General features: G+C 35.3%; 1 protein-coding gene across 1 annotated transcript; it reads left to right on the top strand.

Annotated features, from left to right (window-relative positions):
• Positions 1-555: 555 nt before the first annotated feature.
• Positions 556-25,264, top strand: ACTR10 (actin related protein 10). The gene is made up of 13 exons (XM_024731477.1): positions 556-750; positions 2,887-2,959; positions 4,859-4,941; positions 6,194-6,302; positions 7,946-8,053; positions 10,272-10,339; positions 10,611-10,690; positions 14,897-14,932; positions 18,479-18,558; positions 18,638-18,711; positions 21,271-21,352; positions 22,801-23,002; positions 24,313-25,264. The coding sequence occupies exons 1-13, from the start codon at positions 674-676 to the stop codon at positions 24,492-24,494; spliced, it is 1,254 nt and encodes a 417-aa protein (XP_024587245.1). The 5' UTR covers positions 556-673; the 3' UTR covers positions 24,495-25,264.
• The last annotated feature ends 1,462 nt before the right edge of the window (positions 25,265-26,726 follow it).

The following is a 26,726-nucleotide window of genomic DNA, read 5'->3' as shown; positions in this document are numbered from 1 at the left end:
AAATAAAAATTTGTCTGTACGTGTTCTTTCTAAGGCATCAGTAGTACAGGCTTTGAAATCAGAAAGTCTTGGGGTCCAATCCTGGCTTGGCGGTGGGGCACTGGGAACATTACTTCGGTTCAAACACGTAACGAGGTAACACCTACTTCCGATATTTCTTGCGAAGAATAAATGAGAGGCAAAACACCTGGCACAGCAAATTTTGTCCCAAGACTTCAGGAATCAAAGCTTTTGGGGTTGTGACTTCACTCAACGTCCTCTGCAGTGGACAGGTTCAGCGATCTAACCACAGAAGCTCTCGAAAGGACCCCAGCCCCTGCGCCACTTGAGGGCGTGTCCGGAGGGAAGGACCCAGGGGTTGGCTCCGCCCCAACTCGGGGCACCCGGCGCGCCTGATCGCCTCGGTCCTCTGCATCCCCCGCATCCAGATCAGCAGCTGCCTGCACCCGTACCTTCCTAGTCCCCGGGACGCGGGCTCCTGCGAGGGTTCAAAGCCCGACGCGGAGTGAGGCACAGCCAGGGACAGCCCGGGCCCCGTGCGCCGCGGCCACGCGAGGCCCCCGCCGTAGCCACCACCTGCGCGCCGTCGCCCCGGCTCCGCCCCCCGAGAGCCGAGAGCTGTCGGCAGCCGAGGTCTGGCAGAGCCAGTCTCCTTACCGGCTTGTTTACTACCATGCCGCTGTACGAGGGCCTGGGGAGCGGCGGAGAGAAAACGGCGGTCGTGATAGACCTGGGAGAGGCTTTTACCAAGTGAGTGGCCGCGGCGCCAGCTGCCGTCGTCCCGAGGGGAGGGCGGGTAGCCGAGCCCCAGGCCCAGCCCGGGTCCTCGTCGCAGGCTCCAGAGGCGGCTTGTTCCATCTCCACTTCTTCCCCCAGGACCCGCAAATGACGGCCCTTGTTATTTACACCGTGGGCGATGCAAATCCCGGGAATCCGGTGGAGCGGTCAGGTTCTCACTCCTAGAGAGGCCCAGGAGGCTTCAGGAAAGTTGCCTTCGTTGTCGCCCCGGTCGTCACCCCAAACTGAACGGACTCTTTGGGGTCATCTATGCATGGGATGACAGCGATGACCTAGGCCCCGCTTATCTGGCTTTATCTGCTTAGGGAGGTGGCAACCGAACTGTAATGCTTGATGACGACCTCCGTTATTAAGCATTTATTGAAAAGAGATGCTTTTGGTGTTGGAAATTCAAATACGTTTAAGACAGGGCTACTGCTTCCCAAGAGTAGGAAGTCGAATTAGGAAGGCTGAATGCATGAAAAACTGAAACCCTATAGATAATTCTCTAGAGAGTCTTCGTTGCTCCCACCCACCAACTCTTAGATTAGGAAATTTAACATTTTAAAAGGCAACTTGTAAACACTAGAGTAGTGGTTTTCAACCTTTTGGATGGCATAGATCCCTTTGACGACCGAAAGAAAGCCACAAATACACAAACCTTAAAATATTTGCACACAATTTCAGGGGTTGGTGGACCATCGCAGTGGTCCTTGGACTCCGGATTGAGAGCCCTTGTACCGCTCTCAAGAAAAAGGAACGTGACAGCCAGAATTGCATCTTCTATCTGAAATGGAAACATTTGAAAAAATGTTGTATATCTCTGAACAGTGCCTGACATGTAGTATGTATTTAATAACTATTTGTTGAACAAGTGGTCAAAAGAGCCTATTTAAGAATTGGAGGGAATTCCCTGGCGCTCCAGTGGCTATGACTGGGCATTTTCACTGCCGAGGGCCAGGTTCAATCCCTGGTTGGGGAACTAAGATCCCACAAGGCGCCCAGTGATGCCAAAGAAAAAAAAAAAAAAAAACAGGAAAATTGGACTTCAGGTGCTCCAGAATTGGATTAAACATAGTCCTTGGTTCATGTTATTCTCTTACTGTTCTAAGTAAGATGCTCCCATAATTATATATTTTTATTTATTTTTAAAGGTTTATTTAAATACCATAGTAAGTACCTTGAGGCTGACACCCAAAGATAATTATTTTAGGTATGCTGCGGAAATGAGAAATGGGACTACTATATAGGAGGACGGTTATTGACAGACAACAGGAGGGTGATAAGATGAGTTTGTGCATCCTGGGGAATTTGAGGAGCACTGGTACAAGTCAAGTAAACATGGGGATGTGACTAAAAGAAGATGGAGAGAGCTATTTGGGAATAGGAGGAGAGCAGTACTGAAAACCAGACAGGACAAGGAAAGATAATATTAAGACTAAACTTACATGGCAATCCTTTTTAACAACATTTTTAGCAAAGTTTTGTTTTACGTGAAACAGAAATGGAAATACTTAAATACTCTAGAAAGGAGAATAGTTTTTTAAAAGGGATGAAATATTTTATGCAATTTAAAAAATGATAGCAGTGAAGACTAACAATATGGGCAGAATCTTATTTTATGAATTCATGATGTGTGAACAGTGTGATTATAATTATGTCACATATGCATAGTTTAAAAACTAGACCGAAGGAAATGCATCAATATGGAAGCTGATATTAGAATGATGGAATTATGAGTAACATGAATTATAGACATGAAGTCAGATAGTGGAGTACAGATTCAGGACTGTAGAGATGTGTTACCTAAAATTCAAGTAAAATTAAAAACAGAAAAAAAAGTAAATGCGACCCTAAAATAATACACTGGTTTATTTCACTGTCACTAATTTGAAACAATTTTATTTTTTACCTTTAATACATAATTATGAATAGATGGTATTTTAACTTTTCCTTAGTTTTTTTGTCCCTTTGAATACATCAGAGATGTTTCTAGTTGTTTTTGTGACCACTGCTTTGAAAAAAATACAGAAAAACTTGTTTCTGTGACAAATATATAAAAAGAATGTTATAATAAGTGAATTGTTTCAATTTTCTATTTATTTGTAGATGTGGATTTGCTGGAGAAACTGGTCCAAGATGCATAATTCCTAGTGTGATAAAAAAAGCTGGCATGCCTAAGGTATTCTTTTTTTATGACAAATTAGCAAAATAAATGCTGTACTGTAAAATATTTTTAAATGTGGCTTTAAATAAGATTGATTAGAACAGTGCTAAATGTATAGCTTAGACTGTATTCCAAGAAAACTTTTTTGATTCTTTATTTAGGTTTAATTTTGCATACCATAAAATTCATCTGTTTTAAGTGTGCGATTCAGTGATTTTTAGTAAATATATCAAGTTGTGCAGCCATCACCACAGTTCAGTTTTAGAACATTTTTGTCATTCCAGTAACATCACTAATGCCTACTTATAGTTAATCCCTATTCCCACCCCGAGCCCACCACGGATGTTCTTTGTCTTATAGATTTGCTTTTTCTATTTAATTTATATAAATGAAATTATATAACATTAAGAGAAAGTTTTTGAGCTCAATAAAATAATTGCCTGAGCCTTGTAATGTAATTATAGAATCATTTTACTCTTAACTCTGTTCAGAATATGAGCCAGGTCCTCATTTCTTTATCTGTAATTCAAAAGACCTGTGAAAAACACATTTTTTAAAAGCAAGTCTTGCCAAAGTTAATTTTGTAGAGTAGGAATTGTAGAACAATAGAAAGAATAATTTTACATGCCATAAAATTTGCCTGTAAAATCAAATACAGATTTTTCTACCATAACTTAATATTTGCATTCCTGAAAAACCTCTTCTTGATAGCAAACAAAAACAGGTTTTGGGGAAAAGTCAGTTGGGGTAGATTATTTAAAACCCATGAAACTTTGTAATCCGAGCATTAGAAAAACAAAAATTAATACCTCAGGAAAAAGTTGGAATAGCTTTGAGTTGCGATTGAGTGTGGCTGGAAGCTCTCTTGGGGATATTGAAAATGAAATAATTGAAACTGTTGGTTGGTGGGTGCTGAGACAATGCAGATATAAAAATGAGCTCTGAGCCTCTCTGGCTATTGTTAAGGTGGGACCAGGAAGAAACGCAGCCCAATGAAGAGTCTTGAAGGGGTCCATTCTGTTACGGGAGCCCCTGGTACACGGGATCATTTAAACTTTTTAAAAATAGATCTGAAAGAATGCTGATTTGTGTGACCACTGAGTTGATGACTTTCTTTACCTTGATGAAGGTTATAACTCTGCTGTCATCATTTCAGCTCCTCTTGCCTAATATGAACTGTACAACCTTGACATCATATAGACATTATTCCCTTATTTAACAAATATGAGCATATTTGTTTTCATAAAAGCACATATTGGAGCAGGATACAGTAAATGGAGCCCTTGTGATGTGTTAGTGTTGACTTAGCACCCATGGTTTGGTAGTGTTTACTTTAGTGCTAATGGTGCATGTTTTCATTTTTGCCACACATATTTATGAGCTGTTTACTTTGTTCCTGGCACTGTATCAGTTGAAGGAGGATATATCATAAGCAAGCCAGAAGTAGTTCTTGCCCCATGGAGTTTGTAGTCTAATGGGAAGGTAGACATTTTACAAGTAATTAAGTGGGGTGATACTACAAAAGGAAAAGTGTCAATGCTTTGGATGTAAATAACAGGGACTGAACCATGTCTGGAGTATTTGAGGAAGCCTTTGATGCTTTTTAATTGATGCTGCTTTTTATCAGTGATGCCAAAATAATGTCAGATGGAAGAAAAATGTGATGAGTACAGCTCTTTACTTACTGTGGACACAGATTTTTATTCCATAAACCAAAACATTTTGTCATCTTGGACTTGCCAGTTCTTAAACATTTCTAATTTAAGTGATTAATCTATATTTGATGTTTGTATCTATTCTCAATACAAATTGCTTTTGACTTATTACCAGAAAATCCATTAGAAAAATAAATAAGCATGTTTTAGTTTGAGATTATTTTATTATAAATTAATAAATCATTTTAATTTTTTATAGCCTATCAAAGTTGTACAATATAATATCAATACAGAAGAATTATATTCCTACCTAAAGGAATTCATCCACATACTGTATTTCAGGTAAAATGCAATTGTGTTTCCCCCACCCCCCAGCTTTTCCTAGTGCCCATTCCTACTGATATTTGGTTGTATTATTTCTAATGCAAAAAAAAGGTTAATTTCCATTGCCATTTTAACTTTCTTATTTTCAATCTTTTCAAAAATATATTTGAAGACTAGGAAACTAGCAAGCATAAGGAAATATTGAAAATAAGTCAAATGTCCATTAATAAAGGGGATTGGATAATTTAATTATTGTACATCCATATAGTGAAACACTATATTGTCATTTAAAAAGTTCTGTATCTATATGTACTGATACAGAAAGATGTCTTAGATATTCTGATAATTGAAAACATGTTGCAGAACAACATCTATGGAATGAATATTTTTGTTAAAATGTATGTGTATACATACACAATAATGAAAATCTATAAACTGCTGTAAGTGAAAGTTTCTGGGTAGTAGAGGTATATGGTATTTTTGTATTTTCCAAGTTATAAGCTTCTATAATATTTGGAGTCTTGTGAGCATATACTACTTTTGTAGCTTAAAAAAAGAAAATATCTTTTTAATGGCTCAACTCAGTATTCATAATAGGCTATAGTTTTTGTTTTCTGAGATAAACGAGTTAATAGATATAAATTTCCTGACACAGTACATGGCACGTAGTAAGAGTTCAAAAATGTTATCTTTCTGTGGCATATATATTGATATATACCATGCAATACTACTGAGCCATAAAAAAACCCAGAAATTTTGCCATTTGCAGCAACATGGATGGATTTGGAGGGCATTATGCTAAGTGAAACAAGTCAGACAGAGACAGACAAACACTATATGATATCACTTGTTTGTGGAATCTAAAAAATACTACAGACTAGTGAATATAACAAAGAAGAAGCAGACTCACAGATAGAGAGCAAACTAAGGGCTACCAGGGGCAACATAGGGGTGAGGGAGTGGGAGGCACAAACTACTGGGTGTACGATAGGCTCGGGGCTGTATTGTACAACACAGGGATAGAGCCAATATTTTGTAATAACTGTGAATGGAAAATAACCTTTCAAAACTGAATAAAAAATTTAAAAACACTTAAAAATTTAAAAAATGAAAACGTTATCTTTCACGGATAATAAAATGAAGATGTCTTTTTGTTGTAAAGCTTCTTAAGTGAAGGTGGTACGACTTCTCTAATCTTAACAAATTGCATTATGTACCAAAATAAATACAAACTTTTATTTACTTTTAAAACAAAACTATCACTTTTCAGGCATCTATTGGTGAATCCCAGAGACCGCAGAGTTGTGGTTATTGAGTCGGTATTATGTCCTTCCCACTTCAGAGAGACACTCACTCGTGTTCTTTTCAAGTATTTTGAGGTACCTGTTTTTTATGTTGTTGTTTTTAGTAGGTACTCAAAGCTTAAACTAAAAGGTCCTCATCTTATTTCCTTCATTGGAAAGAGGAATTGGGTGACAAAATAAACTGAATCCTTTGCAAATTGACCGTTTCTTTTCTTTCTTTGTGTGGTTATTTCATGCGTAATAAGCATTTCATCTAATACTTAGATAATTGAAGGTTTCTTTTTATTGCTGTTTCCCTTGTTTGTTTATTTTAGTACAGGTTTTAAGTTTTGGGACTTTTTTCTGAAATTAAAAGTTATATTCTTTGCTGTGAAGTTGATGTTTTTCTTCCAGGTCTTTTCTAGTTTTCATTGTTTAGTTATGCTGACTGTTCTAAATTCTCCAATTCTTTCATTTTAGGCTTTAAATTCCCCTTAAATGGAGTATTCAAATAATGTCTCCCATAGAGTAAGTGGGCAGTGCCAGGAGTGACTCTTATATCTTTATATTAGTAATATTACTTGTAGCTTTCATTTTATAGGAGTCAAGATTATTTTAAAGACCAAAATTATGACTTAAATGATTACATTTCATAGTAGGCCAGAATCTTTATTATTTAACTTTTTTAAAAAATCTCTGCCTTAGGAATTTAGAGTTTTTCAGCAATTTAGAAGAATGTATAAAATGTGTATAGTATATAAGAAATTAAGCACATGTAAATGTAATTTTCATACATTCTACTGAACACAAAATATATCAAAAATCACAATGTATTTATGAGATAAGGGCAGTTAATATTTCTAAGTTATAATTTAGTAAGACAGGCACAGAGAAACAGGTTACATACCCTCCTGTACTTACTGATGTCACTAATTCAGGAATTTGGTTTGCAATAGGGAGAACACAAAACACAGCAGGAAGTCACTTTAGCTCTTATCTGAATAAAATAGATGATTTTCTGTATTTTTACTTGAACTTAGCATTTTAGTTATATTTATGTTAGTATGCTTATCTGGTATATAACCAGAATACCTGCTGTACTTAGATAAAGGAAATATAGCCATTATTTTGTTTGCCACTTGGTTATTATGGACTTCCATATTTTGATTGAATATTTACCTGATATTTGGGATGTCACCAGATCTGGCAAATTTTTACTGAAAAATGTCACTTAGAGCTAAGGATTTTTGTAGTTCTTCAATTTAATTTTAACTGCTATATTATAATATTTTTAGAATATAGTTCATATTGTGAACTTTGTGAATGAGGACAATCAAGAATTCTTCTTCTCTATTTCTATTTTGATGATAAAGGCATCTCTTTATTTTTTAAATTTAGCATCTTCCTTTGAATGTATGTTTCTGGACCTCTTCTTTTATCCTTTTCAGTTTTCCCTCCAAAAGAGAGAGAACTGAATTAATAAAAATGCTTCATAATTGTCATTTCAGAATGAAAAGACTTAGAGAACTTAAAGAGTGTTTCTATTTGTTACAGTGTATTTTGTTTATTGTGTAAATTCAAATAAATCAACTAATTCTTAATTCAGTGCCATAAAATGGTTGAGTAGGTATCATAATTATGAATTTTTTCAAATATATTTGAAATGTAAAGGAAACACCTTCAACTACTGACATTCATTCTGGTTTTGTTGTTGTTGTTTTGGTTTTGTTGTTTTCTAGGTTCCATCTGTCTTGCTTGCTCCAAGTCATCTAATGGCTCTTCTTACACTTGAGATAAACTCTGCCATGGTCCTGGATTGTGGATATAGGGAAAGCCTGGTGTTACCTGTATCTTTTTTGTAAACCAGCTAATTTTGCAGTTTTTACTCTACTTTAGAATAATTAGGCTTATTACAAATTGTTTTTATTGCATCAAGCTATTTTGGGTTATCATGTACAAATATGACATATGTGGAAAAAATTCACAGGATTGTGAGACTTAAATATACTTTTTGTAGAAATTGTCATTATGACTTGGTCCCAGTATAAACTCCAGAGATCAGACCTATTACGTTCAGTTTTTAAGAGGAATATCAACTAATTAGGATGTGTCAAAGAAGATGGGTAGGATAGTCAAGTTCTAAGAAAAGATCATATGAAGAATAACTGGAAACAGAAATGAAAAAGTTAGGGACTTCCCTGGCAGTCCAGTGGTTGAGACTTTGCCTTCCACTGCAGAGGGTGCGGGTTTGATCCCTGATTGGGGAGCTAAGATCTGACATGCCTCACGGCCAAAAAGCCAAAACATAAAACAGAAGCAATATTGTAACATATTCAATAAAGACTTTAAAAATGGTCCACGTAAAAAAAAAAAAAAAAGAAAAAAAGGCAGATGTAGATTAGTGGTTACCAGGGGCTAGAGGGAGTGTAGAATAGGGGAATGAAAAATAAATAAATAAAAATTTAAAAATTTTTTAAAATAAATGAGAAAGTTAAATCAAAAGTTAAAACTTAAATGGCAACGTGAAATCTGCTTTCAAACAGCTGAAGGGCTCAGTGTGGAAAAGTAAATAGATTTTTTTTTCAATCTATTTCCTGAGGCTATGATGGGGGCAGTATGACAGCTAAGCTTCTTTCTAGTTGTATGATTTTGGTCAAGTAGCTTAATCTCTTTTGGGCTTAGTCTCATCTGTAAAATGGGAATTATAGTAATTCCGCCTCATAGGGGCATCGTGTATCTTGAGTGAGATAATGTATGTAAAATATTTAGCATAAGACCTAGCACGTAAGTTGCACAGTAAGTGCTGTAGTTTTTATATCATTTGCCATTAGGAAGAACTCCCTAGTAATTTAAGCTGTTCCACAATGAAATTACTGACTATGAACTGGTCCATTCCCCATCATTAGAAGAATTTAAGTAGAGTGTAGGTAAACATCTCTTAGAAATGTTACAGTAGACATTTGCTACATTTGAAAAGGAGTTTGAAGTACATAAATGCAAGACTCTTGCAATTTTGAGACCTATGTGTGTATTTATTAGAAGTACTCATGGGAAGGAAATCAAGAATCATTAGCTCCTAAAGAACTAAATTAGGCAATAGCATTTTTAAATATAAAGTATTTTGTGTGTTTGTCCCTGTGACAAAAGTATTATTTTCTTCATTATATGATTGAAAGTTGAGATGGTAGTTGACCCAAGTTAATAGAAGTGTATAGCCAAGATATAAACCCATGTTTGTCTCCAAAGCCAGTGCTCTTAACAATATACTTTTTTCTTTTTCATAAATAATGTACTTATGAAACATCAGCAAAAACAATATATAAAATAAAGTAGCAAACCCACAGTACAGTATTGTCCACTGTCCTCTCAGCTCTGATAGAAATACAGTGTGAGACATACGTAATTTAAAATTTTTCTAAGAGCTACAAATTTTTAAAGTTCAGGGGCTTCCCTGGTGGCGCAGTGGTTGAGAGTCCGCTTGCCGATGCAGGGGACACGGGTTCGTGCCCCGGTTCGGGAAGATCCCCCATGCCACGGAGCGGCTGGGCCCGTGAGCCATGGCCTCTGAGCCTGCGTGTCCGGAGCCTGTGCTCTGCAACGGGAGAGGCCATTAGTGTATTTTATCTAGCCCAATGTATTTAAAATGCTATCATTTCAATATATAGTCAACATAATAAGTTATAATGAGATATTTTACAGGGTTTTTTTTTATTACTAAGTTTTCTGTGTTTGCCGTGGAGGTTATTCTTACAGCACATCTCAATTCGGACCAGCCACATTTCAGGTGCTCAGTAGCCACATGTGGTCAGTGGCTGCATTGTTGGACACCCAAGCTCTAACGAATGAATTGTGTGTGTGTGTGTGTATATATGTGTGTATGTATATGTTTAACTGTTTTCTTTGGAGAAGGAAAAAGACTCTTTGATTTTTCTGTAACTCTTTTTAAAAAAAGAAATAAGAATTTGCCAGCCAAGCTGATTTAGAACAATAATGCAGAGGTGAAGAAAATACTGAGGGAAACACATTTTACCTCCTAAAATAGTAATACCCTTGACTACCTTATAGATATATGAAGGAATCCCAGTACTAAATTGTTGGGGAGCACTCCCCCTAGGAGGAAAAGCTCTTCACAAGTAAGTTTCTTGGCATTTAGCACATTTGCTTCACCTGTGCCAAAAAAACCATGCAAATTTTTTTACAGTGATTAATAGAGGACTTGTAGTATGGACATTCAATGTTATTTATTCCATTGTTTACTAGCCTTGAGTATATTCATCTTTTAAGGATAAAACCACTTTTATTTAAAGCATCATGATCTTTTATGAAGTAAAAGTATTAAATAAGAAAAGGATATCAGTTACATTATTGTAATTCCAGTAACTTTTTTTTTTTTTTAATCTTCAGGGAGTTGGAAACTCAACTATTGGAACAATGTACTGTTGACACAGGTGCTGCTAAAGAACAGAGCCTTCCCTCTGTGATGGGTAAAATCATTATAAACTTCGAGTGGTTTACATTCCCTTTTCGTTCAACTCATTTCCGCCCCCCCCCATTGCATAGCTATTCTCTTTTTCTCACATCACTCTGATGACATGGCTCCAATTATAAGGTCATCATTGAGCTGTTAATCACCAAATCCAGTAGTTGAATTTTATTCATTCTTTCCAGAACTTTTGACATTACGGATTATCATATACTCTTTTTTAAAAAATTTTATTGAAGTATAGTTGAATTACAATGTTGTTAATTTCTGCTGCATAGCAAAGTGACTCAGTTATACATATATATACTTTTTTCATATTCTTTTCCATTATGGTTTATCACAGGATATTGAATGTAGTTCCCTGTGCTATACAGTAGGACCTTGTCGTTTATCCATCCTATATATAATAGTTTGCATCTGGATTATCATATACTCTTTTTTTTTTTTGATACGCGGGCCTCTCACTGTTGTGGCCTCTCCCGTTGCGGAGCGGAGACTCAGCAGCCATGGCTCACGGGCCCAGCCACTCCATGGCATGTGGGATCTTCCTGGACCGGGGCACGAACCCGTGTCCCCTGCGTCGGCAGGCGGACTCTCAACCACTGCGCCACCAGGGAAGCCCTGTCACATACTCTTGTTATTATCTCTTCCCTTGGCTTTCAGGACTTTTCTTCCTTTATGGTTTTCTCTTATTTCTCCAAGTATTCCTTCTTAATTTCCTCTGCTCTTGCTTTATCTGCTGATATTCTTCTAAGGGTTTATTTTTTGTTCCTTTTTTTCCTCCTACTGTCTTTTTAAAAGTGATCTCATGTGTTCCCGTAACTTCAGCTACATCAATATGCTGTTGGTTCTTAAGTGTATCACTGGGCCCAACCCTTCTTCTAAACTTCATATTCATATTTCCAGTTGATTATTAGATATAAACTAGGCATCCCTCTCGGCACCTCAAACTTAAGACTTCCAGAAGTAAATACATTATCTCTTTCCCTAAATTCATTTTAACAAATCATGGTTAGATAAAGATAATATCTTACTGAGCTCCCATTTTAGATAACTGGGAGTTTATCAGTCCTTTCAATTCTCTCTCAGAAATCTCTTTTTCATCTCTTTTTTCTGTCCTCCACAACACAGAACATCTGAAAACAAAGACGTCAACTAGGCCCTCATTGCTTCTTGCTTGGATTATTACAGGAGCCTGCTTTTTGGACCCATGTAGTCTATTTCACACTGTTAGCAGGAATAACTTTCACAAAATTAATCTGATTACATTTCTCTTTTGCTTGAGAATTTTTGCTGGCCTCCACAAGTTAAAATCCAAATTATCTGTTTGATATGCATGTTTCTTCACAGTCCGACTTTATTCTACCTCTTAGCTTTAACTACTAAACTCAACCCTTTGCACCTTATTTCAGCTACAGTAAATTTCATACATCTTCCTGGCACCATTGTTCTTCGACAACCCTGTGCCTTCATTTATACTATTTCTTTACCTGGGATGTTTTTCTTTACCTATTTGGGTTTTTGATCCCTCTACATGACTCAACTGAAAGATCATCTTAATTGTGAAACCTTCCTCATTTTCCCTAAGCAGAATAAATTGCTCCCTTCTCTGTTACACCCTCAGCAGTATTTATTATAGTACATATAACAGCCTCATTTACCTGATAACTGTTTCCCTCAATAGACTTTGAGAATCCCTGTCTTATTTATTTTTCAAGTGCCTGGGCACTGAATAAATGTTGGAAAGAGAAAGGTGGGTTGTTAGGACATTTATCCTTGCATATATTGTTTTCATGTTGTTCTTTAGGTAGTTAAGATAATAGCACATTCTTCATTCTGTAGATCAGATTATTATTTTTCTATTCCAGATAAACTTTGTTACCTTTTTAGTATATCATGATGACAGTTAATAAAAGATACCCAAAGGTAATAAGTTTAGTGTAGCATCCCAAGTTTGTTTTCTCTTTTTTTTTTTTTTTTTTTGTGGCCACGCCACGGCATGCGGGATCTTAGTTCTCCGACCGGGGATCGAACCCATGCCCCCTGCAATGGAAGCGCGGAGTCTTAACCACTAGACCGCCAGGGAAGTCTCCCAGATGTTTTTAATAAAGCTCTTCACTAAAACTATGACATTTCCTTAAAATTCTAAACTGTATGTTCTTGGATACCCCTTCCTTTAACCAACTATCTTGGACTGTGATTCTAATCTTTCCCTCTCATATGCCCCAAAAATCTTGAGTCTGCAATCCTAATAATTGAGGAATTAAATCATATCACTGTTTGCTGAAGGATCCACTTAGGAGGATCAGAAATGCAAATGTATTTTAAATAAATCTTGTCAAGATCCTTAGCAAAGATTAGATATAAGTCTTACATATACTGGGATATCCTTAAGTGAACTTTGAATGAGCCTCTTTCATTTAGTATTTAGAACCTAGTTCAAAAAAGAATGAATATACTACCTTAAAACTTACAAAGACTAACTTAAGTACATTGATTTGAAAAGTGTACAGTTGAAAAGTAAATTATATATAAAATATTGTACTTCTTATTCTCCTAAATTAGCTGAAATTTAAATATGATTTTTCAAAGCCAGAGCCAGTGAATGCCTCTTATTTCTACTCCTCATTTGCAAAGTTTAAATGGCTGTGATTATTCCCTAAGATTGAAAAGTCCCTTCCCAAAGCACCATCTATGCCCAGCTAAAATAAGCCCTTTATTTTGAAGCCTGCCTTCCATGTTGCCTAAAGAAACCTGTTTTTCATATTACCAAATGTCTCTGGCACATGTTGGAATTTATTTGAATATTCCTAGAGAGAGTTTAGCACATGCGAAAAGTTATGGTTTTTAGCACTTATTCTTAAATTTGCAGGTTCTTAAAATCTAGTTACATTTCTCTTATCTATTCATAGCCAGGTTTAAATCATTTTGGAAATCTTTATCCCCCTGTGAGATAAATTTTAACATTTAACAATAGGAGTCTTCAAACTTTTTGATCACACACTGACTGCATAGTAAAAAAATTTTGAGCATGTACCTGCAATACATATTTATGTCTATATTTATTTATAAACTATATGTGTATCATTATTACTGTATTACAAAACACAAAGGTAAGAATTTGGAAAGGACAATATAATAAAGGTAAAATAATAATTCTCAAGTCATACTTACTAATGGTAAATTTTTTTTGCTCCCTCTCAGAAAAGCAATGTGATTAAATATTGTTTATTATTTTTAAAAGGTTATGACTTAACATTTTGAAAGTGTGGTTTTAATTTTATCTTAATTCTTAGTTTCAGTAGCTGTCATAACGTAAAGATGTAGCTAACAAGATATGTAGCTCCAGATGGAAGAAGTGCCTGATTACCCTTATTAAATCATGATTCCTTTTGTAGCTATAAACTTCTGTCTTCATTGATATAAATAATTTGTTCTTACAGATCAATCAGAATATTTTTACGTACTTAACAATGAGTTAAAAATTCTGAGTTTAGAAGATTCTAAACTTAGAAAACTGTTTCTGAGTCTGACTTGGAAACCTAGATTTATTGGCAACAAAATCACATAACAGTGGTAACAGATGCAAATATTATCTTCTAAAGTCATCCTGTATTATATAGGTTTCTTTGAATAGCTACTTTCTCACTCATTTTTTAAAATGTCACGTTTACCTTGAAAAAAATTAAAAGCCTGTGTGTGATCCTTTTTACAAATATGTATTAGGGCATGTCACTGACAGTCATTTATTATCACAGAAAAAGTAAGCAAACTTGAAACTTCACTCTTTGTAAAAGAAAAGTAAATAGCTCATGTTTAAGCCCTACCATTTCTTCTAAGTACTTTAACACAGATAACCAGCAAATCTTTTTATGGTAGAAAATATTTTCTTGGTCAATTCCTATCTACTGCCAATTATTCTATGATATTTTTAAGGTCTTCTTTTTATCAAATTTATGAGTATTAGTGACTTTCTTCAGCACCTTGTGCACATCTGGCTTCAACTTCTGTGCTTTGGCTCGGCTTCGAATGCTGAAGTTTCTTCCCTAAAAGCAAAGTTGATTTTTTTATTTGGCTTTTAAAAAATTATGGTACTTTAAAATTTTTTTTTAGGTTGCTGAAATGGAAAATGGAAATGTGAATACAATTTTACAGACTGTTTCTGCTTGTAAAGTTCTGTAGTTCTAAATAAAAATTTCTGTTTTAGGTTCAATTCCAGAAGGTATCTTGGAGGACATTAAAGGTAAACTAAGTTCCCATTTTTGTCCCCTTCATCATTAAGTATTCATTTGGAGGGCAAGTGTTTCTAAGTATTTACACAGATAATAAAATATATTAAATTCATAATGTAATATCCTAAAAATATTTAACATTTAGGCTATAGAATAACGTAAATAAAATATTGTTTTTCTTCAGATTTATGGAAGCTTTTGGTATTACTTTTTTTTTTTTGGCCACACCATGCGGCTTGCAAGATCTTAGTTCCCTGACCAGGAATTGAACCCAGGCCTTCGGCAGTGAAAGTATGGAGTCCTAACCACTCGACCACCAGAGAATTCCCTTTTGGCATTACTTTTGATGTATTATTATTTTTATTTATTTATTTATTCATTTATTTTTTGCGGTACGCGGGCCTCTCACTGTTGTGGCCTTTCCCGTTGCGGAGCACATGCTCCGGACACGCAGGCTCAGCGGCCATGGCTCACGGCCCCAGCCGCTTCGCGGCATGTGGGACCCTCCCGGACCGGGTTACGAACCCTTGTCCCCTGCATCGGCAGGCGGACTCTCAACCACTATGCCACCAGGGAAGCCTGATGTATTATTGAAGAAACTTCTCAATGATAGAGTATAGAGAGTTACTAGGGAATTAGTAATTTTCACAGTATGAATTAACAGTTACATTACTTATGAAAGCCACTGATTTTATGTTGTTTAGCATTTTTTTAAACTCTAGTATTTTAAAGGTCATTTTTATAAGGTCAGTCATTTTACTGACTTCAGAAATTCTACAGTTGGGTAAAGTATATTAGATTCACTTTAATAAGATATGTTACTTCTCCTTTGCTAGAGTGTATTTTTATGATAATATTTAAATTGAGTTTTCTGGTATTTTGATTCACTAAAAGGAAAAGCAGTTAAACTATAATGTAATGTTCTTCATTACTGAAAGTGTCATGTAAAATTAATACTCTAGAATATTTAATAGAGAATTAGACAATAATGGATTTTAGAGTTAAATGGGACCTGGAGATAATCTGGTACAGTTGGGTCCCTGAAATATTTAGTGATTTGTTCAGTGTCACACAATAGGTAGGGTTAGACCTAGGGCTGCAAAATGGATCTTGTTCTTCATTATATTGCTTACTTATGTTGTATAATTACCTAAAATCTCTTCAGTTATTATAAAATTTCAGTCATTGGTACATGCTTATTGCAAAAGCTCAAATAATACAGAAATATCTCAAGTGAAATAGTTTCCCTTTCGTTCTTCCAGTCCTATCCCCCATGATGTAACAGTTGATAATTCCTTGGAATGTTTCTTTCCATATAGCTTCCATCTTGTGAAAAGATGTTCAACTTTCCCATTACCCAGGGAAACATCAGATTGGCAAAAATTTGAAAGATAGACATTTAGTATTCGTGAGATTATGGGAAAATTAATATATTGCTATTAGTAAGAATTGAAAATTAAACTCTTTGGAAAGCATTCTGACATATATATAAAAATTGAAAAGTGTGCATCCTATCTAAGAGGGTATGTTGAATGAAATTTGGTTACTTCATAATAAGGAATATCATATAGCTTTTATTTATTTGGTTTTTAAAATATTTATTTAATTTTTGGCTGCGTCGGGTCTTAGTAGCGGCACACAGGATCTTTTGTTGCGGCGCGTGGGTTCTCTCTAGTTGTGGTGCACAGGCTTAGTTGCCCCTGCATTGCAAGGTGGATTCTTAACCACTAGACCACCAGGGAAGTCCCACCATATAGCTTTTTAAAAGGAGGAGCTAGATGTATTGATTTGGAAGGATATCCATAATGTATTAAGGGAAAAAGCATGTTGCTGAATAATATGTACAATAGTAACCCGTTTCTGTTAAAAACAAATATGCAATACGTACACATACTCTTGCCCGCTCATTTATATTAGTTACTTATGTAGTACCTACATTTTTTTCAATTATTTTAAAATCCTTAAGTGTAATTTATCTGTTCTTAGATTTTTAATTCAATGAATTTGGTTTCCTTAAAGAACACCTTCATATGCCAAGTATGTAAGATGTTGAAGTCTAAGTATTTACCTTGCTTAGTTATGAGGACTTAAAGTATAAAATATGTAAGTAACTTGAGCACGTAGCTTACTATCTAGCATATTAGCATATTGTAAACTCTTTTTTATTAAATTGAAGTATAGTTGATTTACAGTGTCTTAGGGTACAGCAAACTGATTCAGCTTTATATATTCTTTTCTTTTTTTTTTTTTTTTTTTTTTTTGGCTGTGCCATGCAATCTATGGGATCTTAGTTCCCCGACCAGGGATCAAACACATACATTGGGAGCACAGAGTCTTAACCACTGGACTGCCAGGGAAGTCCTCAGTTATATATATATTCTTTTTCAGAATCTTTTCCATTATAGGTTATTACAAGATTTTATTGAATATAGTTTCCTGCGCTATACAGTTCTTGGCATATTGTAGATTCTTAACAAATATATTTTGAATTAGTAAATGAAAAGAATTTTGTATAATATATAAGTTTATGTCAGCATGTTTTGCAAGTCATTAACCAAATCTTTAGATTTCTTGCTCTCAACATCAATTTTTAAAAATTAATTAATATATTTATTTGGTCTTCATTGCTGCACATGGGCTGTCTCTATTTGCGGCGAGCGGGGGCTACTCTTTGTTGCAGTGCACTGGCTTCTCATTGCAGTGCGTTCTCTTGTTGTGGAGCACGGGCTCTAGGTACACGGGCTTCAGTAGTTGTGGCACGCGGACTCTAGAGTGCAGGCTCAGTAGTTGTGGTGCACGGGCTTAGTTGCTCCGTGGCATGTGGGATCTTCCCGGACCAGGGCTGGAACCCATGTCCCCTGCAATGGCAGGCGGATTCTTAACCACTGAGCCACCAGGGAAGTCCCTCAACATCAATTTTGTCTCTACTTGAAAAAATTTTTTATTCCTTACCTATTTCTGAAAATAATTTGCACCCGCTTATTATAAAAGGTACTTTGCAACAGAAATAATCTTTAAAAGAATAAATGTTCATAGTTAAAGAAAAGATATAGTGTGCAAGAGGGAGAAAATTATCATGCCAGAAAACCCTAAACTAAGGAGCGTTACTGTAACTAAGACCAAAATTTAGCTTTGTGTTCTGACCAACCAACATTTTTTAAAAAGAATAGGATAGATAAGTAAGATTAGATATAAATCAATCTGGTTCAAAGAGATATGCTGTTCAATTAGAATGGCTACATTTTCATGATGCTAAAATTTATTTTTATTATGGTACTCTTTATACAAGGAATATCAAAGAACATAAGTTTCCTCAAATATGGTTTTGGTTTTTTTTAATGTGGCTTTGTGGAAGACAAACATGGAACATGTCTTATGATTCCTCAGTGAATGAAAAGTTTTTTATATGTGTATAAATTGTCATAAGCTAACTAAAGACGGAGATAGTTTATAAAATTGGAAGGAACAGATGATTAACATGTCCACTTGAATAGAATTGTTTTAACTGGGACATTGATTCAATCACAAACCATAACAATGTCTCCTTTTCTTTTAAGTGCGCACTTGCTTTGTTAGTGATCTGAAGCGTGGACTAAAAATCCAAGCAGCAAAATTTAATATTGATGGGAATACTGAGGTAAGCTAAAAATAAATGTATATTCTTTTTTTCAGAGGTTGTAATTTGTATACTTATGCTTATGATACTTATATTTCAGCGTCCCTCACCACCCCCAAATGTTGACTACCCATTAGATGGAGAGAAGATTTTACATGTCCTTGGATCAATCAGGTTAGACCTTAATTTTTATGAGCAAAATAATGAACTAAAATAAATTTTTGGCCTTAATATTTGTATAAGCCTTTAGTATTGTTGATTTAATAATTATGTGTTTTTCATTAAGCCTCATCATTCGTGTTTATTTTTATTATTCGACTTTTTAATGTTTTAAAACTTAAAAAAATTTTTTTTTCTGTTCTTCAAAGTAATTCAGAATCAACCATTCTTTGAGATGGAGAATAAAGTATGATACTTTAAAACAGGATTCATCAAACTTTTTCTGTAAAGGACCAAATGGTAAATACCTTAGGATTGGTGGGCCATATGGTCTCTGTTGCACCTACTCAGCTGTACAGTTGGAGTGCAGAATCAGCCATAGGCAATGTGTAAATAAGTGAGCATGACTTGTGTTCCAATAAAACTTTATTTGCAAAAACAGACAGTGGGCTGGATTTGGCTTGCAGGCCATAGTTTGCTGACTCCTGCTTTAAAACATTGTCTTGTTAGAAAGAATGCATTCTTCCAAATATACTAAATCTTTAGGACCAGTTAGTAATTCACCTTTTTATTATTCATTATTCGGTCTGATGATGCAATATAAGTTGTCAGGGACTTACATGATTATATTGGTAACAATGTAATTTTTGTTTATACCCAAGCTGTATAAAATTTGTATTATAAAAGTTTCATCTGTAAAATATTAGATCAGAAGATGCACAGAAAAGAATTATATAAATATAGAAGATCCTGTTAGATTTTGAGATAATTAACATAGAGGTTGAGATACTAGAAGGATGAACATAAATATACAGATGTTAAAGGTAGTAGGTTGGGGAAACAAAAAAGTGAGAATGTAACACTTTTTGGTAGTAAGTTTTTATCATTTTACCTTTTATTTAAGTTATATTCACTAATTTACTACGTTAAAATTTCTCCTGATTGTTTAGTGGAGCCCAGAATAAGAGAAGAAAATAAGTGTTTATTTTCTACCGTAATATTTCATTGCTTAAGTGATAATTGTTAAATTATGTCATTTCAATATCAAATTAACTGACAAAGATTTGGGAAAAGAAAACTGATGCTTTGTGAGTATTTAGCTCAACTGGTAGAAGCAAAAGTACACAGGCATAGAGGCAAGTGGCTGACTAACTATGAGTGAGTGAGTGTTCAGCATACTGTAGACCTCAGTATACTGTACTAACAAAATCGACAGTTAGGAAGTAGGTTGAATATCAGGAAGAGAATTTTATGTTTTGAAAAAGATTCAAAAATCTTTAAAGTAGTATGCATAGTATGGTCCCAGTTTTATTTTAAAAGATATTGTATGTATATGTATATGTATATGTATAGCTTTATATTGCATTGGTTAGGGTTCAGTTTGTTTACCAGTTATACAAACCTGAAAATAGTGGCTTCAACAAGATAGAATTTGTCTGTCATTTAAAAGAAGTTCCGAGGTAGATAGTCCAAGGATGGTATGATAACTGCTACCAGTGACTCAAGCTTCCTTCCACCTATCATCTTTGAGGTGTAGCCCTTGTCCTTGGGGTCCAGGGTAGTTGGTAAAGTTAGCTACTCCATCCGTGTTTCAAGCATGCAATCCTAGGAAGGAAAAGAGAAAAATGCTTCCTCTCCTTTTAAAGTGGACTTTCTAGCAGTCCCACATACTACTTTTGCCTCCATCTCATTGTCCGGTACTTAGCTATATCTAGCTGCAAGGGAGGCTGATAAATACAGTGTTTCAACTGGGGAGGGGCATTGTATCCAGCTTATAGGAGTTTTTTCTTTTTTTCTTTTCAAATAATTACAGATTCACAGGAAGTTGCTAAGATAATATAGAGAGGTCCCATGTACTCTTCACCCAGTTTCTCCCAACGGATACATCTTATGTAACTATAGTACAATATCAAAACCAGTAAATTGGCATTGGTGCAATGTGTATATATTGTTCTGTGTAATTGTATCACATGTAGATTTCCATAATCAGCACCACCACGATCAAGATATAGAACTATTCCATCACAACAAAGATCTTCCTTGTGCTACCAAAAATAACCCTAATAGTTCTATATCTTTTAATTTGAAAATGAACAGGCACATGAGTATTTTATTAGGCAACTAGCCATCTTTGCCATGTATTGTTTTTAAAAACAAAGAAATACTTTGGGCTGGGTGGGGGAGGGTCTTGTCTGGTTTTAAATTTGTTGTATCACTACTGATCTGCTTGTTGAATTCTACCAACTATTACAGAATTTCGCTCCTTTTCTGTTATTAGGTTTAAGGTGGACAAAATATTTGTAAATCTATACATAATAATAATAGTTATAGTTAGTACTTAGGGAGTACCTCCTGTGTGCCAGGCACTGTTCTATTAACTCATTGAATCTCTATCACAGCACCTGTGAGGCAAGTGCTATTATTTTTCTCATTTACAAATGCAAACACCTTGTGTTTTAACCATTACTCTACATTAATATAATACTGGTACCTAAAAATATGTCAGTAGAACTAATGGTATGTACTATGTCATATTATGTGATGCCAACAAAACACTGTTTTTAATCTCATTAGAGATTCGGTTGTGGAAATCCTTTTTGAGCAAGATAATGAAGAGAAATCAGTTGCCACTTTAATATTGGATTCCCTTATGCAGGTACTTTTATTTTGTAAAAGGTTTCAATTTATGAATACAGCCCTTTACAGAGAAATTTTAAAAATCATATTGTCTGTATTTTTAATTTTAGCCATTAGTTACATTTTTTAGCTTTTATGTGAAGTTTTATAGTTAATGAGTTTCACTTTGGCACTTATATATGGTACCCACAACATTTCAAACCCGGGATAATACATTCTATAGGCACATCATGCATTTTTTCCATGACAACGATAACAGATTTTTATTTTGTACCTAGTATGGCTTGTAGTTTCTTCAAATGTAGGTTTGTGTAGTATTAAGTTTTTCATTCCACAAGGTATATGTCTCTTTTGTTTAATGACTGTGGGACCATAGAACTCCTATAAAATACTATCACTTTGGGAGATATTGTCTACCTCTATGGCTCTACTTGAGGACTTTATGAAAAACATAACATCATTGAAGGACTGTAACATTCCTGATGCTTAGAGAGAACTGATGTGGAAACAATTTTTCTAAGAATGTTATCTTCCCACTCGATAACAGGCTCTGGATATAGTGGATATAGTACCTTAGAAAAATCAGGTTTCCACATGTTTTCCTTACTAAAAAAGAAATGAAAAGTTATTTCTTCTCATGTTCTTTGCTCAGCTCAGTCATTCTACCCTGAAAATGAGTAATACTCCCATATTACTACTATATTCCCTGTGGAATTTAAAAGTCTACACTATTAGCTTTTTAAATCTTTAAGGATTTATATAAATACATGATAATATTATCATGGGGTTTATTTGCCACTTGAAAAACTCTTATTAAAGAAACCTTGCTGTAGCCCTTTTTGAGGGGTGGGATGAACTAGGAGATTGGGATTGACATATATACACTAATATTATAAAAAAGATAACTAATAAGAACCTGCTGTATAGCACAGGGAACTCCACTTAGCTGTACAGCAGAAACTAACACAACATTGTACAACAATTATACCCCAATTAAAAAAACAAAAAGATAAAAGGGCTTCCCTGGTGGCGTAGTGGTTAAGAATCCTCCTGCCAGTGCAGGGCATACGGGTTCAAGCCCTGGTCCGGGAAGATCCCACATGCCGTGGAGCAACAAAGCCCATGCGTCATAACTACTGAGCCTGCGTGCCACAACTACTGAAGCCCACGTGCCTAGAGCCCGTGCTCCACAGCAAGAGAAGCCACTGCAATGAGAAGACCACACACTGCAATGAAGAGTAGCCCCCGCTCGCCACAACTAGAGAAAGCTCACACACAGCAGCGAGGACCCAATGCAGCCAAAGACAGATAGATAGGTAGATAAATAGATTAATTAATTAAAGAAAAGAAACCTTGCTGTGGCTCTTTTCTGTAATACAAATGATCACCTAATAATCTGTATATTTTCTTAAATTCAATCAAGCATTATTTATAGTTAATTCTTTTTTTCTTTCTCTTTAATAACAGTGCCCAATAGACACTAGGAAGCAACTAGCAGAGAACTTGGTAGTTATAGGTGGCACGTCTATGTTGCCAGGATTCCTCCACAGACTACTTGCAGAAATAAGGTATTTGGTAGAAAAACCAAAATATAAAAAAACACTTGGCACCAAGACATTCCGAATTCATACTCCACCTGCAAAGGCTAATTGTGTAGCCTGGTTGGGAGGTAAGAACTGCTTTTTTTTCTTTTTTGTTTTTGTCTTTGTTTTTGTTTTGTCCATACCACGTGTCTTGCGGGATCTGAGTTCCCCGACCGGGGATTGAATCCAGGCACTCCAGCAGTGGAAGTGTGGAGTCCTAACCACTGGACCGCCAGGGAATTCCCAAGAATTTCACTTTTAAAAATAATGATTTTATAGTAATTGGTTCCTGAATGACATTACTAATGGTTATATTAGAACAGATCATTCATTGTTCGAAATTGTGTACTTAGTAAACTAATAGAACTATTAAATAATTTTCTTTGAACATTTACTTTTCCTTAAATTATTAGTTTTCAGAATTATATACTTATTTCTCTTATCATTTGCACTTCTATTTTTTTTCAGTGAACTCTGTCCAATTAAAGTCATCCCGCATAATGATAGTGATAGCTATGCATTTATTTTAATTATGCTACCATTGCTTAAAACACTTGTTTTAATTCCTTACAAAGCTAATTTGTGAGCCATATATGAAAACTGATCTCTTTATTTTATAATTACAGTATATTTTGTGACTGAGTTTATTGAATGTTTTAGGTAATGATAGTTTTATTAGTTTTATTGAAATATGGAAATAGCCTAATAAAGAGACTACTTTGAAGAGAGAACAGTCATAGATGTGTATATTTGTGTAAGTTCTGATGTGTGTCTTACGATGCAGTTACAGCTCATAGGTATCAGGATCATTTAGAGAAAAAAAACAAGTCTTGAGATTTTAAATTGATACGTATTATATTTCTTATAAAGTAGAATTTGGTCAAAATGTAATTTTGATCTAGGAAGAATGGATTTGGTCACTAAGTTATTTTTTTGAAACTGCCTTGTGGGTCTTTATAAGGTCTTCAGCATAGACTCTTAGGATACTATGGTTGGCTTATTGAGTTTTGCACTGCTGTTTTTTTACTGACATATAGTCTTAGAGTGTGGCAAAGAAAACTAAGATTATTATTTCTTGTGTTTACACAGAGTTGAAAATACTTCCCACCTTACTCTACCTCACTCTACCTGCATTTAAACACAGTAATACTTATCATTTTCACTATAATCTAGTTTAGAACATTTAAGTTAGTTTCAACACAGGAGTTATGGCTTAGCCTGTTTTTCAAAATATAGGATATAGAACAACTTAACCGGAATTAATTTGAAGACTGTGAATATGCATTACTGAATTTTACCTATTCTCTCTTGTCATATAATTAAGTGGATGTATGTGTACATAAAATTTTCCAGTAAAAGTTTTCATATCAGCTATAAAAATATGTTTACCACACAGGAGCTATTTTTGGAGCACTGCAAGACATACTTGGGAGCCGTTCAGTCTCAAAGGAATATTATAACCAGACAGGCCGTATACCTGATTGGTGTTCTCTTAATAACCCACCTTTGGAAATGATGTTTGATGTCGGGAAGGCTCAACCACCTCTGATGAAGAGAGCATTTTCCACTGAGAAATGAAAGTTTGATTAAAATTCAGCTTTGCTTCTTTTCAAATATCTCATCAATTACAAGCAAACTGTACAGAGTATATAGGATGGTGTTAGAGACGACTTTAGTAGAAGTGCAAGCGTTTCTGTAATTATACTTCACATTAGTATTTAATCATTTTGCCTTTGGTGTAATGGTAGAATGATAGCTGATGCTTATTGAAATTAGTTGTATTTATATCAATAAAATATAGTAAAGCAGTTAATTTTGGAAGTTTGTTACATAGTTCATTTTTCAAAAAGAATAAAAACATTGTCCCTCCACAATTCACATAATCTGTCCTGGGCATTGGAGACTTCATTAATTTCATTGTGTTCAACAATTATTTTATTTAAAGAATAATGTAACCATTTCCAGTTATTTCAAATATTAACATGGGTCTGTGTCTTAAAATCCTTTTGTTTTGATGTTTGTGTCCATGTTATAATAATGCTACTTTTGGGCTGAGAATGTTGGGTAGCATAGTTAAGCATTTGGTAAGGAAAGTGGGGAAATGTTCACTTTTTAACTTTACTGTTTATTTTATGAATTGCTAAGAAAAAAGATATTTCATTTTTATGCGGAGATACTCATTTTATGCATTTTTATGAAACTGCTTTATAAACATGTATTCATAATGTCTTTAATCTTCTCTTTTTATCTTCTAAGGCAGGGGTTCTTTGAAATATGTACTCAGTCATTATTTAATTTTTATTTTTGTTTGTTTTTCTTCCTTTGTTTTTAATGAACTGCCTCTTACTAGAATTTTGCTGGTTTCATTCTTTCTAAGTACCTATGAAGATGGGAAATATATGCATATGTATGCTCATAGTCCTGAAGACCGATTATGAATTTATACATTTTCTAGACTATATATCCCAAGTCCATTTTTACTCATAGTTCAATCATTTTGATTGTCCTTTTTCTGGATCCTTCCTACTTTTGCTATATGATTTATGTATGAAGATACCAACACCAAGTCACACTTGAAAGAGCTGGTTCCTGGCATTAAGAACAGGAAAGGATTGGGGCTTCCCTGGTGGCACAGTGGTCGAGAATCCGCCTGCCAATGCAGGGGACACGGGTTCGAGCCCTGGTCTGGGAAGATCCCACATGCTGCAGAACAACTAAGCCTGTTCGCCACAACTACTGAGCCTGCGCTCTAGAACCCGCGAGCCACAACTACTGAGCCTGCGCGCCGCGACTACTGAAGCCTGCGTCCCTAGAGCCTGTGCTCCGCAACAAGAGAAGCCACTGCAGTGAGAAGCCCAGGCACCGCAACGAAGAGTAGCCCCCGCTCGCCACGACTAGAGAGAGCCTGCGCGCAGCAACGAAGACCCAACACAGCCAAAAATAAATATATTAAAAAAAAAAGAATAGGAAAGGATTCATGCGTGTGTGTGTGTTACTTTTAAAAATAGTACTAGCTCTACTTTGTCACCATGTAATCCTACTTTAGTAGCCCCGAACTAAGATTCATTCAGTATTTATTGACTCTACTGTGTACCTAGTATAGTTTTAGATTCTATAACTGCTGCAATAGGAAGACATGGACCTTTGCCCTTAGAGGGGTTACAGGTTAGCAGAAGTGGATGTGTACACAGGTGACGATAAAAAACAGCGTGGTGTGTGCCATAAAGGGATCAATTGCTTATTGCTGATGTGTAGTTAGTTCTGACCAGGGAACCAAGGAAGCCTTCATAGAGGAGGCTTTTGACCTTGTTCCTGAAGGATGAGGAGAATTTCAATAACTGGGGGTTACTCCAGGCTATGTGAACTGAATTCTCGACACAAAATAAAGCATTGCATTGAGATGAAGCATTGCAAATTATAATTTAGGATTAAATCACAAAGAACTTGAAAGCCATATTAAACCAGTGAATAAAACTAGGAAAATTCAGTTTTACCATCCAGTTTCCCAATATATTCATTCCTAAAGTGAGACCCCTCTGCCCTCTGGGACTTACTGCTTTCCACAGCACCCTTTCCCCCAAGGTAGTGATCTCTCTCATAAGCACATTATCTGTAACTGAGGCACTTACAATTTCACCTGTATTTGTTTCTATACAGATTTTATCTTCCTTTCTGGAATATAAGTTCCATAAGAACAAAGCTCCATTTCTTAACTTTGAAACCAACCAGTGGGATGGCCAGGAATAGGTGTACTCATTGTCAGTCTTAAGGATTCAGTATTTTATTAACATTATCTCTTGTAGTAAACAT

Source organism: Neophocaena asiaeorientalis, unplaced genomic scaffold (assembly GCF_003031525.2).
Source record: "Neophocaena asiaeorientalis asiaeorientalis breed wild unplaced genomic scaffold, Neophocaena_asiaeorientalis_V1.1 scaffold603, whole genome shotgun sequence".
Taxonomy (NCBI): domain Eukaryota; kingdom Metazoa; phylum Chordata; class Mammalia; order Artiodactyla; family Phocoenidae; genus Neophocaena; species Neophocaena asiaeorientalis.
Note: the sequence above shows the minus strand (reverse complement) of the source record. Positions and strands in the feature narration are given on the sequence as shown.

What these genes read in the sequence shown, in the direction of transcription:
- ACTR10 (XM_024731477.1), top strand. Translation starts at nt 674, where the DNA reads ATGCCGCTGTACGAGGGCCTGGGGAGCGGCGGAGAGAAAACGGCGGTC. An exon ending in AAAAAGCTGGCATGCCTAAG is followed by an intron (nt 2,960 to 4,858) that starts GTATTCTTTTTT and finishes AATTTTTTATAG; the next exon opens with CCTATCAAAGTTGTACAATA. An exon ending in GAGCCTTCCCTCTGTGATGG is followed by an intron (nt 10,691 to 14,896) that starts GTAAAATCATTA and finishes TTTCTGTTTTAG; the next exon opens with GTTCAATTCCAGAAGGTATC.